This window comes from Nansenia antarctica (genome assembly GCF_963989245.1).
Source record: "Nansenia antarctica genome assembly, chromosome: 1".
Lineage (NCBI taxonomy): Eukaryota > Metazoa > Chordata > Actinopteri > Argentiniformes > Microstomatidae > Nansenia > Nansenia antarctica.
In genome coordinates, this window is record NC_137674.1 from 79,264,088 (window position 1) to 79,280,652 (window position 16,565).

Here is a 16,565-nt window from a genome sequence, read left to right on the forward strand (position 1 = left end):
CCCTTTATGCCTTTACTGGGAATGAAACTAGACTCTGATTAACTAACTCAACGGGACAGTTTCCCAGATTAAGCCAGCATACTCCTGGGCTAGAGAGCACCTTTAATGGAGACTCTGAATTGAATAGGTGTTTAGTCCTGAAACATTTTACATTTTTTAATTTGACCTTTATTTGACCAGATAAAATCAATTGAGAACAAATTCTCATTTACAATAATGATCTGGCCAAGAGGCCCCGGCAAGAATAATAACAAAAATATAAACAGAAATACACTGGGTCAACACAAAACAATGCATATGTTACGGTACATGTGGGAAAACTACGATTAGGGTTAGGTACTACGTCCACTTGGTACATGCTGGCATGTCTAACCCTACCCCTAACCCTAATCCTAACCCTAACCCTACCCCTAACCCTAACCCTAACCTTAACCGTAGCACCCTAGCACCTAACCCTAACCCTAGTTTTCCCACATGTACCGTTTTCCCACATGTACCATAACATATACAATACATGAGAATGGCAAAGGCAGAGAAGATAAGATAAATAAAAACTAGGCTTAATCTGGGTCCAGAAAACTTGTCCAAGATGTTTCCTATGTAAGATCATGGACTCACTAATCAGATCAGTTCTTACTCCAAGATTTGATCCAGATGAACCTGACTCATAAATGTCTCCCCCATCAATGTGATGTTACAAATCAAAAATGGCCCCCGTCATTCCAAACTGCTATCTGCTGCGAGTGGGCGGGGCCAGAGAGCCGGCCAGGTGAGTGTCTTGCGTTCGGAGCGAGGGACCCACTTGTGTGTGGCGGCTCTCCACAGCACAGGGGCCAGAAGGAGACTCAGAGTGGTGACACTGAGGACTAGCAGGTACACCTGAGAGAGAGAGAGGGAGTGAGGGAGAGGAGGAGGGAGTGGATGAAGGAGCGTGGATAAGGGTGGAGGCCAATGTGAAAAAGAGAGCACATGAAAGAAAGAGTAAACAATGCGATTATATTAAAGCCTGTAACTTCATAGATACTATCTCTTGATTGGTATGTATCACTATTATCATCTCCAAAAACATTCGATGCCTCTACAGCTAAGTTGCCTGGTGTTGAACTCTGACCTCTCTGGAGATGATGCCCGCCCGGCGGGCGCGGCTGCCCAGGACGAAGGAGAACTCGCTGACCTGCGCCAGGCCGGCCGACACAATCCAGCGGATGTGCCTGGAACCCTGGGGCAAGATGGCCGACAGCACCAGCACCGCCATGAGGAACTACAGGAGTAAAAGAGAGGGGGGGGGGGGGAGAAAGAGAGATACTACATGGGTGTGTGAGAAGGGAAAATGCAGAGGTGAGTGAGTGAGTGTTGCCAACCGAAAGGTCACCACTAATAGCGGAGCAAGGACACCACTACCGTACCTTCATGAGGACCAGTGACAGAGTCAGCACCACCAGGATGGTCAGCTCATACAGCACAAAGGTAGGGAACACATGGAGACCTACCGAACAGTGGCACAGAACACAGTGTATAAGAGACAGGGGGCCCTATTATGCACTTCATCAATAAGACGAGGTGGTAGATCTAAACTTAAGACGTGGAGGCGTGGTCAAGGCCACTTTGCTATTATGCGTGCTGCAGTGGGCGCCTAAAAGCCGGCGCTAAGCAAAGAAATTAGTCATGGGTGTGTTTTGGGCGTCTTCTCAATCAACCCAATCAGCGTGCCAGGTGCCATTCCCTTTAAGAACCGGCTGCGTTGAGTCATTAGCGCTATGCTATTATGGAAGTCCTGAGAAGGAGGTCAGCGCGCTTCTCTGCCTCTCCCTTCTGAAATAAAGCATTTATACTGTGACCGTAATTGACGTCTTGCCGTGGAGCCACGTGCGTGTTCATGTGTGCCCACATGCATGCGCAAACCGCGGAGGCGCGCTCGTGTTTCAAAACGTGCATGAAGTCTAAACTTAAGAACTTTTCAAACCACTTCTTAGCGATAGGAGCAAAGTCAGATCGCATAATAGCAGGGGCGCCTAGTGCACTTCATTAACATATGAACACTCCCACAATGAGCAATATATGCACAGGAGTTTTACGTCTTATGTGTGGGCGCCTATCGACACCTGCATAATAGCAGTAGCGCGTATGAAGCGCATAATAAGGGTGGCGGTAGGTCTTAACCTGGCGGTGCGTCTTAATTAACACTTAAGACGGCAAGTTAAGAAGTGCATAATAGGGCCCAGGGTCTTAATAAAGGCCTATATTATGTAGATAGCTGCGTTTGGCTTCAGTACAACGGTAGACAATCAATAACAGTAAGATCTATTTCTATGTACGTTTGTATGATGGCTCAGATGGCAATAGGGAAGATCCCACTACAAGAGAGTATGGACTCTCTCTAGGACTGAAGCTGTACAACTACAGGCTCCATGAAATGACACTGTGTTCACAGGGAAAGCTTCTGACCAATGGAGGCAAAGAAGATGATGGCGAGGAAGTCTCTGATTGGCTCGATGCAGCCCATGACCTCAGTGATGACCATGTGACCCTGTGAGGAGAGCAGCGCTCCGGCCAGGAAGCAGCCCAGCTCCATAGAAACATCCATTAATTCCGTCACCTGCGGAACATGAGCAAACACACAAAACGTTGGTCCCATGGAGGTAAAAACCTTGTTTTACATGAGTAATAAATATATAAATATACACATGAGAGAGTTATAATGGGTATGAGAAGTACAGGGGGAAGAGCGTGAGCGGAGAGGAGAGGGGAGGGGAGGGTGGGCTGTATGTATCCCAAAGGAAGAGGGAATGATGAGTAGGGGAGAGCTGTAGGTATTGCGGAAAAAAGAGGTGAGAAGAAATAGGAGAGGAGTGTACCGTCAGCAGTAGAAAGACAAACGCTGTCGTCCCCAGCACCAGGATCTCCTTGTTGCCCTTGCTCTCTGCGTGCAGCTTCCTGTAGAAGGGCCCTATGAGGAAGGACTTGAGCAGCGCACACAGCAGCAGCACTGCAGCCAGGGACACAAGCACCTGGGCCAGCAGAAGAAACACACGCAGGCTCCCGAACAGAACACTGGAACACACAACACTAGTTTAGAACACTGGAACACACAACACTAGTTTAGAACACTGAAACACACAACACTAGTTTAGAACACTGGAACACACAACACTAGTTTAGAACACTGGAACACACAACACTAGTTTAGAACACTGAAACACACAACACTAGTTTAGAACACTGAAACACACAACAATAGTTTAGAACACTGATACACACAACACTAGTTTAGAACACTGATACACACAACACTAGTTTAGAACACTGGAACGCACAACAGTAATTTAGAACACTGGAACACGGAACACTAGCTTTAGAACACTAGAACACCAGCCTTAGAACACTGGAACACAAAGAACCTAGCTTTAGAACACTGGAACACAAAGAACCTAGCTTTAGAACACTGGAACACAGCACACTAGCTTTAGAACACTGGAATACTAAACACTACCCTCAGAACACAAAACACTGACACTGGAATTCCACAATGAATGCTTTGGGACGGTTGAATCAGACTGTGTGTGTGTGTGTGTGTGTGTGTGTGTGTGTGTGTGTGTGTGTGTGTGTGTGTGTGTGTGTGTGTGTGTGTGTGTAACCAGCTGCCCGGACATATAATGTACACAAGGTGCGTCTGAGTGAGTGTGTGTGTGTGTGTGTGTGTGTGTGTGTGTGTGTGTGTGTGTGTGTATGTATATATATAGACACAGCTGCCTGGCTTGTACACAGGATATGGGTCGGGTTATGAGTGGGCTTTTCATAGGATGAACTAATTAACCTCACCTGTCTCCACTAAACTCACCTGTCTATGTCTCCACTAAACTCACCTGTCTATGTCTCCACTAAACTCACCTGTCTATGTCTCCACTGGAGCCCTGGAGGAGGGTGGGCATGACGGCCATGAACAAGCCCAGCTGGACATCCTGCATCACCAGCATCCCCAGAAGAACACTGCTGTAGTCCAGATCACCTAGACACACACACACACACACACACACACACACACACACTTTAGTTAAAGAGAACATTCGAATCTCTCTCTCACACACACACGCACACACACACACACACTGTCAGATAGGTACCTTCCTTGTCTCCGCGGCTTCCCCCAGCCACAAAGCGGGACACCAGTGGAGTGCTGGACAGAGACAGACAGCTGGAGATGAAGACGGTCTGGGTGGGTCGGATATGCAGGACCTGCCCCCATAACAACCCAGCCGCCACCATCAGCAGAGTCAGGTAACAGGAGCCCTGAACAGAGATCTTCCACACCTGCAACACACACACACACACACACACACACACACACACACACACACACACACACACACGTTAAATATACACACACAAATATGCACAAACACACACGTTAATGCACACACATTATGTACACAAACACACCCTCACATTTAAATACACACACCACATCTTAAAGAGAGGTTTGACATTTTGGCAGTGCACGGTTTTCCATTTACCCAGAGTCAGATTAACACATCCATTTCTGTGTCTCTGTGTGCAGTTTGAAGGTCGTTACGGAGCCACCGCTAAATGTTTTGGCACAATGAATGGAAGTCTACAGGAACCACTAGTTAGCTCCTCTCAAAAGCAGGGACCTATTAACTACTCCAAGGCTGGATGGTATGTGTGTGTATTTCTGAAAAAATAAGATTTTATACATACAGTCAAGGACAAAAATACTTCTCTCAGAAAATGATTGCAATTACAAATGCTTTGGTATTCACATGTTTATAAAATAAACGTGATCATTTTGTCCAGTCCATTTTTGGAGTTCTGTGCGGAATGATATCAGATTTGCCTTTTTACTCTGCTTTTTTGTGTTGTTCCAAGGCAAACAAAAGAAATAAACATGTGAATAGCCAAGCATTTGTAATTGCAACAGATTTCTGGGAGAAGTGGTGCATTATCTGTGCAGGGATGCCGATTGTGGACGATGTATAGGCCTAAACATCAACGTTAGGTTGTGTGTACCTTCTGGACACGCTCTGGGGAGAACTCCAGCCCAACCACGAAGAGGGTGAAGAACACCCCCAGCTCTCCCAATGTCTCCACTTGGACCATAGACTGCAGAGGGAGGGAATATCACTATGACAACATCAGAGTCAGGCCTGCACACACATACACACACATACGCACACACACACACACGCACGCAAACTCACCTTGATGCTGTTGAGGCCAGAGGGACCTAGGAGGACTCCACAGATGACGTAACCAAACATGGGGGGCAGTCCCATCAGGGTGCACAGCCAACCACATGGCAGAGACAGCATCACCACCGACACCAAGTCCTGACCAATGACACACAGAGACCTCAGTTAGACAGACAGCAGTGTTTCCTCTATATGCATTTATTCGTGGCGGGCCGCCACGAATGAATTTCCTCCGCCACCATTCAGTCCACTAAGTGGTGCACGATTTCTCAAAAAAAAAAAAAAAATTTAGGCCGCTTTTCAGACCTTCACAGCGCTAGACTTAGGCAGCTTTCAGACCTACATTTCATTCCGATTTAGGGAGCAGTAAATTACAATGTCAATGTTGCAGACTTAATCACACCCACAAGCGCGAAGCGACGCGCTTGCAAAACTGTTTTGTGATTGGTCGAATACATCTAGGCTGCGTCTAGTCTACAAGCTACTTCAAATGTTACAATCCATTACAGATTGAGTTAGCAACACTGCATCAGCGACGACTGTGGGTTATTGCATTCTATGGTTCGTGTTCTTATACCAGTGCTCAGTATACAAGTATTTTAAATGAACATTCGTAATGTAGTCTGATGTTCATGGTCAACTAAATCAGGCTATTTTGTGAAACAATTATGTTTCCGCTACCTTAGAACTACTTAAAGTAATTGCCAGCAATGTTATCCAGCAATGTTAGCTAGCAATGTTAGCTAGCTATGTGTTCATAAATTCCTGGTTGCATTTTCAGATGAGTTTGTTAAAGTATTTCAAACGAAAAGTACCAGAAGATGAGGAAGATGGTCAGGTAACCACACATAGTGAAAAATATGATGATAAATACGATGTAATAATATGATGAGACGGTATGATATGGCAGGTGTGTGGTGGTCTTGCGGCCTGTCTCGTTCCAGCGAGTCAACTCGTATTACGAGTGCTTACCATCACCAAGTACGCTCGCCAACTAAAGCACTTGATTACGTTGATATAAACATACTAAGAACTTGGTAATAAGCATAATACGAGTTGACTACTATAATTAGACATTGTGCGCTCTGCGCTGCGGGCTAACGATCTTGTAACTTCGCAAACAATAGCAGCATTTAAAATGTTTTTTAAAAAAGTTTAGTTTATGTTCAACTGGAAAAGGTAGTGAGCACAGAATTTCGTGTTTTGAATCTGCTAAAATTGCCTTTAAAAAAAGCCTGGAGCAGGAGAGAAGAGTGGAGCAGCAGAGAAAAGAGTAGCAGGAGAGAAGAGTGGAGGAGAGAAGAGTGGAGGAGAGAAGGGTGGAGGAGAGAAGAGTGGAGGAGAGAAGGGTGGAGGAGAGAAGAGTGGAGGAGAGAAGAGTGGAGGAGAGAAGAGTGGAGGAGAGAAGAGTGGAGCAGCAGAGAAGAGTGGAGGAGAGAAGAGTGGAGCAGCAGAGAAGAGAGGAGGAGAGAAGAGTGGAGCAGCAGAGAAGCAGGGAGACAAAGGAAAACACAGACTCTCAGGCTGGGACCCTAAATGGGCAGAGAACAGGAAGTTCCCATGGCTGTACAACAGTAACCGTGGTGAGTATACTATTTACACCATATCATGCACTTCAGAATATTTCAGTGCAATATGACCAATAATGCCAATTTACTCTGTCCTTACAGGAATGTTTTGCCGCTTATGTCGGCAACATAAACAGACCCCAAAGGGAGGACAAGCAGGAGCCAATCGGCCATTTATAGAGACAGGCAGCAAACTATATAGGCTTGATCAATTGGACAGGCATGCGAGGACAGAGCACCACAAACAAAGTGTGAAGTTTCATGCTTCACTGGCACAAGGTGAACTTTCTTCTTTAGATATAGGAAGCTATTTTAATTGATAAAGGACTATCAGGTATAACCAGCTTTTGTTGCAATAACCATTTGTACCTGCTTTGTATAGGTTCTTCAGTTGTGACTGCATTCAACCCAGTCATCAATTTAGAGCATGAGGCCATCATTGGGGGGTTTAAATGCCTCTATTACCTCACCAAGCGAGAGCAGGCACACCACACCAATTATCCTGCTCTCCTTGAACTTGCCGAGTTGCTGGGGTGTGACTACTTCAAAAAGCTGAAGGTAAACAATGATCATGCTTGCTATGTTGTTCTTGTTCTTGTTCGTTGTTCTTGTTCGCAAATTATCTTCAAAATGTAATATTCCAACTATAATCAAATGTATTTTTAGATAGGGAAACAGACCACCTACCGGTCCCATGTCATCATAGATGAAATGTTGGAGATTTTGGCTAAAGTGGTCTTGGAGCCAATCCTCCAAAACATCCACTCGTCCTTGGCTATTGGGCTGGAGGTGGATGAGAGCACAGACGTCTCTGTGCAGAAGCAGCTGGATATACACATCAGGTACTATTCAAATCAAAGTACACTGATTGTGTCTGAGTAATACATACAGTATATGTTGAGGATGTCTTTTTGTGCTTTTCAGATATATGGACAATGAAGGCCAGCTCCACAGCCAGTTCCTCGATCTGGTGTCAGTGCCTGACGGAAAGGCAGCTACTATAGTGGCTGCCATAAAGGATGTGCTGCACAAAAACAAGGTTCCAACCGAAAGGTTATTTGGATTGGGAACAGATGGAGCTGCTGTAATGACCGGTATGAGACACAACATGAGCAAGTGGAATTACTGTAAATGGGTTTTTATTTTTACTGCATGTTTTAGTTGCTCAGACACTGACCATGAAATGGTATCTGCATGTCTTGATTCGATTATATTTATTTTCCTGTAACAGGGCGGGTGAATGGTGTGGCCAAGCAGCTGCAGGACGACTTCCCCTGGATGCTGCCAGTGGCGTGTGCTGCCCATCGCCTCGCCCTGGCATGTAGGGATGCCTCATCTGCGGTCCCCTACATGGCTACCTTCAGGGACCACTTGCAGCAGCTCCATCTATACTTTCATAACAGCGCCAACAGAACGGCCGTTATGAAAGCTGCAGCACAGACCTTGGGCCTCACTGACTTAAAAATGAAGGTGAGATCACAGAAAAACATAATAAAATACTTTTAACTTTTAACAGTAATGTTGGCCATGATTGTGTACTTCAGATGCACTTCCTGTGTTCTGAATGTCTTCTCTCATGACGGAAATATGTTTCAGCAAGTGAAGGACACACGCTGGCTGTCCCAGCACCTGGCAGTAATGAATTTGCAGCGGAACCTCAGTGCAGTCCTGGGTGCCTTGGCTGAAGAGACAGAGTTCCATAAGTGCCCAGTAGCCAAGGGCCTGTATGGGTTCTGCTGCACCTACCGCTTCGTTGCAGCGGTCTATCTGCAGGCGGATGTTCTGCCACATCTGGCTCGGCTGTCCAAGATGTTCCAGAAAGAAAATGTCAACTTCTTGGCCATCAAAGAGCAGGTATTTCCTAAAGGCAAATCACTTTTAACATGTTGCTCTAGAACTCAATAGAACTAATCATAGCCTTACTGGAAAAAAATTAAGCCTGGCCCTTGTGTGACTACCTTTATGAGGTCCCAGTGACGATGGCGTGCCTGAGGACCATCAGAGATGCAGGAGATGCACAGCCCCCTGGCTCATTCTTGGCCCAGCTCAATAATGAGCTTGATAACCCTGCAGGATTAGGGGGGTTTAATATCACCCATGAGGAGGAGAGGGAGAGGAGAGGCAGAGGCCAGCTGGAGCAGACTAGGGAGGCGCTCTGGTCCCGGTTCAGGACGCAGGTACATTTGTTTTGGATGTTACATGTTGATCTAGTCTAGTACTATAAGTGTTAATCTAGTAAGTACTATAATAAGTCTGAGGAAATTAAACAAAATACCAGATAGGCACTAAGGTAGCCATCCCAGTTGTGTTTTGGAGGAAACTGAATGTCGTTTTCATTGCAAAACCACTAAAGCTATCCAAACTCCAAAGCTATCCAAACTTGCAGTCTTCCACTAGTATTGTATGTTTATCCTCTATACAGGGCATTTCTGTAAAAGACTCCCAGCGCTCAAACTAGTCTGTAATTTGTGCCATGTTTAGGTAATGGAGCCCTATCTGGATGGCCTCCAGGATAGCCTGGACAGAAGGTTCCAGAACCTGGACATCATGGGGGCATTTCATGTTCTGGGACCCCAAGCAGCCAAGGAGGATGATGCCGTCAACATTGCACATCTTAACTCCCTGTCTGCAAAATTCCTGCAGCAGTCTGGAGGAAATGTACCGGTACTGCAAGAATGGCCTTCTTATAAGCAGCATGTGCTGATTGGAGCATTCAAGGTAAAATCTGAAAGTCACAATTAATAGTTCTGCAGAAAGATAATTGAGGACCCCAGAATAATGTTGTCTCACTGTGTTATGTGTTTCAGAACATGGACCAGCTCACTATGATGGGTAAACTGTCATCCCAGCACGATGAATGGGGACAGCTCTACCCATGTCTGAGTCAGCTGGCTGCCATTGCCCTCACAGTTCCCATCTCCAGTGTGAACTGTGAGAGGGACTTTTCCACAATGAATAGGGTAATCTAATAGTAATCTAAATCTGATATTGTTTGATTTCTCTCACCTTCCCACATACCACTTATTTTTGTCATTGTTTCTATTTGCAGGTGAAGACTGACCTGAGAAACAGACTGCAGGGGGACCATCTGGCCGCCTGCATGATACTGAGCATCAACGGGCCGCCAATAACCGAGTTCCCTTATGACAGAGCCTTAGAGCTCTTCTTCAAAAATAAAATAAAAATAAAGTGCTCTCAGCCAGGCTGCACACTTTGCCACTAAGGCCCCCCCCCCTCCAAAAAAAGCATGACCCTCCCCTGTTTTTCCACCTAAGAAAAATCCACCTCTACCAGAAAACTGCATTACTTACTTTACTCATGTACTTATTATTGTGATTATGTACCTTGCTGCAATGCTAATGTTGAAAACATTAGGACACAGGAATTGCACACTACCTGACTACTTGAGAAATAGCTGAACACTTTCATTTTCATCTTGTTGAACTTTGCACAGCATGTTACACTATTGATTGCACTTTAATTCTGCTGTAGTGCGACTACCATCACTTATCACTTTATTCCTTATCATTACTTAATTTACTTATTTACTTGTGATTATTGTGATGATGGTATTGTTGTGATTATGTACCTTGCTGCAAAGCTAATGTTGAAGAACCACAGCCAAAGATTTGTATTATTGTGTACTGTAAAATAAATTCTGATTCTGATTCAAGATTTTTTTGTATCATTAAAATAATAATAGTTACAACAACCATAAAGCCTCCATAATGATAAGCTGGCTAATTAGCTTAGGTAATACCAGATCAGCGCTATAATGGATGTTGACTAAAAGTGCACCTAAATCCACGCCCATCTCTCTCTAACCGCTGATCCAAAATCAGATTAATGACATTAAACATTCAGTTGACGACGTGACACAAGGGCTACTCCTGATTGGTCTAAATGTGAACCGGCATGAGAACCGTGCAGACTCAACCATCCCTGCTGGAAAACTGTCGCAAATTGAAGAACTCGCGCAAGTTGGAAACACTGGGAAACTTTCGCCTTTCGCCAATGTGAACCATCTAAAATATACAAAAGCTGATCTAGCTAGGTAGGTGCACAAATAAGATATCACGTTAAATAACTTCGAAAAATTAAACGAAAACAGCGACAGATGGATGGATTTTTCAAGAAAAAAGATGTCCCAGACACTTCAAACATTGCTGAAGCTAGCAGTGGCTATGAGCGACCCGAAACTGCATGGCTGGCAGGAGCAAAGAAGCTAGGTGATGGATCAGCTAACAGCGTTTATGGCGGGGTACCACCACCACCAGCTACAACTACAACTACAGCGGGAGAGCCATCAGCATCGGCTAGCTGTGTTGGTGTATCAGCAGACATTAGCAAGTCAAAAAACGATTCTTATGTGCCGTCACTTTAACAACGACACAGTATTGTCAAGGGGAAAAGAAGGGGAGACGATTTTTTTATTGACAACGGAATTACATGCTGGAAAAACATGCAGACACAGACAATAAGAGACACACGGGAGAAGTACGGGAAAACAGGGCTGATGTGGGTGTCATCAAAGGTAAGAGTTTGTTTTCTTTAACTCAGCTGATACTCAGCTGTTTACCGAATGCTCCATCTGACTGTGATTTTACTTCTGTAATGTGGTGGGTTGACATAATTCACGCACGGAACTATAGGTTGAGAGTATTGTTCCGTCCGTAGTACCCAAGTTGTTTAGACTGTTCTATTTACTGCTTGAGTGTGTTGTTGACAATCGTTCATATCCTTCATTAAACATTTAGCTTTGTCATTTGATACGCCGCCTACGACTACCATCTCTCTGCACTACAGTAAACAGTTAATCAGTAACGTTAGCCGCTTTTGTGCTCATGTAGGCCTACTTCGTATTATATTATAGCTGATGATCTTTGTGTGTGTGTATGTGACTGTCAGTCACAAGTTTATATTCTGTATATTCTTTATTTTATTTTTTTGGCCATCCTCGAGTTTTGGCTGAAATTACGTCGTTGTTTTGAGCGCGCGTGCGCGTTTCATGCGCGTGCACGCGAAAAAAAATCACGCACGCGGTCAGGGCTACCCGCCACCAATGTCAAAATTCCTGGAGGAAACACTGGACAGGCAGACCAAAATAGACCCGAAGGCTGTGTTCTGACTTGAGATAGAAGGACAATGACAGGGACAGAGTGGTGACAGTCAGCAAGATCAATGATTACATTTCAATTTCAATTCAAATTCTAAGTAAAAAAAACTACAGCTGAAGTGAGGCCCAGGGGTGAGGGGGTCAGAGGTTAGACGCTGACCTTGATGAAGTGGTGGTCTGCGTGGGGCATGGTGGAGTCTCGGGGCTTGGTCAGAACATACTGGTTGTTCTGGGAGTCAATGAGCATGCTCAGTCCCAGGTCGTCCTCCACCTCTCTCCCCTTAGACATGTTCTTCCGCTTCCCTCCATCCTCCTCGTCCTCCTCCACCCTCAGCACCGCCTCGATGTTCGCACCCTTCATCTACAGCAACAGGATCGACAAACAGGTGAAAAAAATCTTTCATTTGGTGCGGAGGCTTACAGATCTAAATCTAAGATCTAAAGAACACGTTGGATGTCAATGTGGACTCATACCTACTCAAATTCAACAGAGGTGTCAAGGGGGTTGGGGCTATCGGGATTATTTCTGGACAGGGCCTTAAAGTTAGATTTTGGAGCAGTCCCTTTGATAGATACATTAACCCTGACCTGACCTGTTTGTTGTAGTTGAAGGCGTGGTCCTCTATCTCCTCCTCCAGGCGGTCAGCTGCCTTCCTCACGTCCTCCAAGATCTCGTCCAGCATGGACAGGGTTTTGTTCTGGGCCAGGGCGCTCTTCAGCGCCTCCTGTTGGTGCTTCTCAGCAGCTACCAGCTCCACATACTCCTGCTCCTCCTGCCAGTGGAGTGTCACACAGAAGCAAGCAAACACAAACACACACACACACACACACACACACACACAAAAAATATCGTAAACAAACAACCCCCGCCTTGTCCTCTGGTCCATCCAGATAGTGGTGGTGTGTTCTGCAGAGTAAAGGCCCTTGCACACCAATGCGTTTTTTACGTGCGTTTTTTACGTCCGTTAAAAAAATAAATTAGAACTCATGTTGTGTCAACCACGCTTGCACACCAATCCGTAATAATTCGTCCGTAAAAAAAAAAAAACGCAACAGGTTTGATTTTCTGCGTTTTTCGCGTCCGTCAAAAGCGTTTTGAGAGTACCGGTAGTTTTTTTTAACTCTGGCCAACTCTGGCCACCGTACGAATGTACACTGAGGTAAACAGTGAAGGGGTCCCTTTCTTGAAGTTGCAGCCAGATTTGGTCACAGGTCTCCCTCACTATCTTCCCTACAGTGCTGATGCCCAACCGGAAACTGCTGGCAATGGTGGTGAATGAGTCTCCAGTGCTGAGATATCTAAAATCACAAAGGAGAAAAATGAATTAATCAATTAACAAATGTGGGTGCATGTGAGTGTGTATGTTTGCAACAAGCTTAAATTATGCGGCAGGTGTAGCCTAAAAGGGCCTGTGTCCACATAGTGTCTATTTCTGAGCGCTATGTACCGTAATTAAATTAGATGATACAGTGGATAAGTCCAGGTAGGCTATATTATATGTAGCCTATTATACAGTATGTATAATGTAGGCTCTCATATTTTGATGTGCATATTTATAGTGCGTACAATGTGTGTGCGGGCATACCTTAGACATACTGCCAGCCGCTGTTCTGGATCAATTGGATCGCGGTAATTGGTGGCCTTCTTTATGATGTGTGGTTCCAGTATTGCTAGCAGCGAATCAAACTGGACCACCGACATCCTGAGGTAAACCTGGAAACGATCTGGATAATTCCTCAGTTCTTTTATTAGCAGGTGAAACTCCCCTTGCTGCCGACGAGTTCTGAGGATGGGGTGGATCCAATATTTCCTTTTCCTATTTTCAAGAAGTGAGAGATTTTCAAGAAGCATCCTCACTGCTTGAAGACTCCATGTTGCGTATTGCGAAAGGGTTAGGAGAGGAGAGGAGAGTAGGAGTGTCAACAGACCCTGAAAGTTCGCAACGTAAAAAAACGCAACAGACTCCGCAACGGACCGGTGTGCAAGGTCTCTGTGCGTAACGTTTTTTCCGGATGACGGATTTAAAAATACGCATGCGTAAACGCATGCATTGGTGTGCAAAGACCTTAATGCTGCTGCTGCTGCTGTCCCAACTTGTCCCCTACTCAGAGCCTCAGCCAGTAATAAAAGATAAGGGAGAGCCTGCCTCTCCAGCTGTGGTCAGGCCATTTCTGTCCAGCTGTTACCGTGGATACCAACTTCCCACCCCTGTCAATCACATCCACAGCACACCAAGAAAAACCTGAACGTTCATACACGGGTGATGCTACAGACATAAGATATAGGATCAGACAGGTACCACTCTTCTCACCATCAGCAATTATTCTGCAAGATTTGGAATTCTGGGAAACGGGCAACTTGTTTTCACCACACCAAGTTAAGTGCGACAAGAACTACCAACCAATTAACCTACAGCGTGATACACGACAAGAGCTGATGGAAAACATAGTTCTTGGTTCAGACCACTCGGTTGGACCCAGAGCATGGACTTGCTCTGGTGCCTGAAACGCAAGTAAAGTGCATTATTTTCTTATAATTCTAAAAGGACACATTCTTCATCCCCTGCCCTCACTTTGATGCGGCCTCCCTGAGGGCTTCTAGCCTCTAGCTCTCTTTCCTGTCCTTCACATTCCTGACCTAGGATCAGCTTACCAGTCCCCAAATCTTAACTGTAACCATATGGAGGCACCACATAAAACTGACAGCGTCTCTGGGGCCCTCACCTTCATGGCCGCCTCCCTGAGGGCCTCCAGCCTCAGGCGGCTGCTCTCCTTCATGTTGACCACGTCCCTGTAATCCCCCTGCAGCGCCCTCTGGAGGCCCAGCACGGCCTGGAACACCGAGCGCTCGCTCTCATTCAGCTCCTTCTGGAACACCTCCAGAGTGTGCACCTGGTCAGAGGAAATACAGTAGGTCACTAGACAGGCCATCGGCTGGAACCGACAAGGTGAGAGAGTAGTAGACTAGATGGCCATGCTGGAACAGACAACAGTGCTACTCCAGGGTGGTGATCTAGTGATCATCTTACCATCACCAAATCCATTAGTGGTAACAACCCTAACAAAACTGACTGAAGATCAGTGCACAGAGGCAATTTCAACCCACAGAAACACACACCTGGAAGAGCTTCTCTGGCTCCAAGAGGGCCTGGTCCCGCCCGACAGCGACAGCAGCCTGGCCTAACCTCTTGACCGCAGTGTTCTTCTGCCTGAGCAGGCCGGCGAGACGCCTGCAGTTCTCCGACACCCAGCTGCGGCCTTGCGCAATTGCCGCGCCCCGACCTCGGTGCAGCTTGATGGCATGCTGAGCCACTTGGTCCCGCTGCAGCGCCCCCACTAGGCCAAGGCACAGCAGTGCACACACAACCCGCATCCAACTTCTACTGTTTCACCTTCAGAGGGGGGGGGAGGGAGGGAGAGGAACTGTGAGTAGGGACTACAGAGAGAAAGACTGAAGACAGAAACAGGGAGAGAGAGACTGTGACAATGTTTGTCTCTCCTAAAAACACACTCAGTTTAATGTTTCCTTACTGTGGTGACTTCGTTTGCTGAGCTACACTAATGAAATGTGTTCCATAGGCGGGGCCCATACTTGCTGCTCAAACAAAACCCAGGCAGGCAAGTAACTGCTGAGGCACACCTGTATTCAGTGACCTCTCCTACCTGTACACAACTGACATACCTACCTACCTAACTAGGTCTGCCATATGGTAGCTGACAGAGGTAGGCTACGTCAGGAGGGAACCGGATAAACTGAACCAACAATGACATTTAAAATTAAGACTGCAGCAATGCAGCCTAAGGCATAAATGAAAGGCACACAACGAGATTGCCTACATATAGACATGAACAACGCATGGCAGTAAACATCCCCTGACTTTCTTATTTCATTAGTGGGGATTATCATTTGCTATCAAGTGATAATAACTAACTAACTAATAAGTGTTTATCATTTTAGGAGAGAACAGATCTGACATTGCATACCAGGCTATGTGTTACCATGAATGAGGTATGACCCAACACTTCTTTGTTCTTTCTCTATGACTTTGTTTTGAAAAAAACAATATGTGCCCCATCTCGTTATACAAACACAGTACCTTTGTATACATGAGTCGAGGTGAGTGTTGTTGATTTTACAGACCCCCCCTCAGTCCGTTCCTTTGGGCAGTTCTAGAGTGAATCAGCCACTACTACTCTGTAATCAATGAGACCACTGTTCAGGACTCCACTAGGTGTGTATAACATGATGTGCACACAGGTACACACGTACACACGTACATACACACGTACACACTATACAAACATCTGACATACTGATTCTCTTGACCCATTTCTTCCATTCTTCGTGTACACATTGGAACACAAACACAAACAAACAAACACACACACTCACACACACATTCCATACACTGTTTATAATGATGAGGACAAGTACAGAAACCATTCATTCACTAGCTACCAAAAACATGAATATTATAGTTAGCATGGAATAAATGTTGATGTCCACATATTATTAGGCTATTCGTTTCACGGTTGTATTATTTCGTGGCAAAATAAATACGTAAATCTTGTATACCTGCTGCTGTGCTACGCCGTCTTCTCAGCTCAGAACTCCACAGTAAATGAGGGACACAATCGTGCTCTTGTAATGCCACCCCTCCCCAATCGCCACAT

At 45.6% G+C, this 16,565-nt stretch overlaps 1 protein-coding gene across 1 annotated transcript; it reads right to left on the reverse strand.

Moving 5' to 3' along the window:
* Positions 1 to 717: 717 nt before the first annotated feature.
* On the reverse strand, positions 718 to 16,556 carry tmco3 (transmembrane and coiled-coil domains 3; the record flags this gene model as incomplete). Its single annotated transcript, XM_080526406.1, has 14 exons — positions 16,468 to 16,556; positions 15,010 to 15,283; positions 14,616 to 14,783; positions 12,485 to 12,664; positions 12,052 to 12,252; positions 5,217 to 5,345; positions 5,026 to 5,118; positions 4,122 to 4,308; positions 3,889 to 4,006; positions 2,856 to 3,051; positions 2,446 to 2,596; positions 1,407 to 1,486; positions 1,112 to 1,261; positions 718 to 879 (listed from the first exon to the last, which is right to left on the reverse strand). The coding sequence occupies exons 2-14, from the start codon at positions 15,262 to 15,264 to the stop codon at positions 718 to 720; spliced, it is 2,070 nt and encodes a 689-aa protein (XP_080382532.1). The 5' UTR covers positions 15,265 to 15,283; positions 16,468 to 16,556.
* Between the last annotated feature and the right edge of the window lie 9 nt (positions 16,557 to 16,565).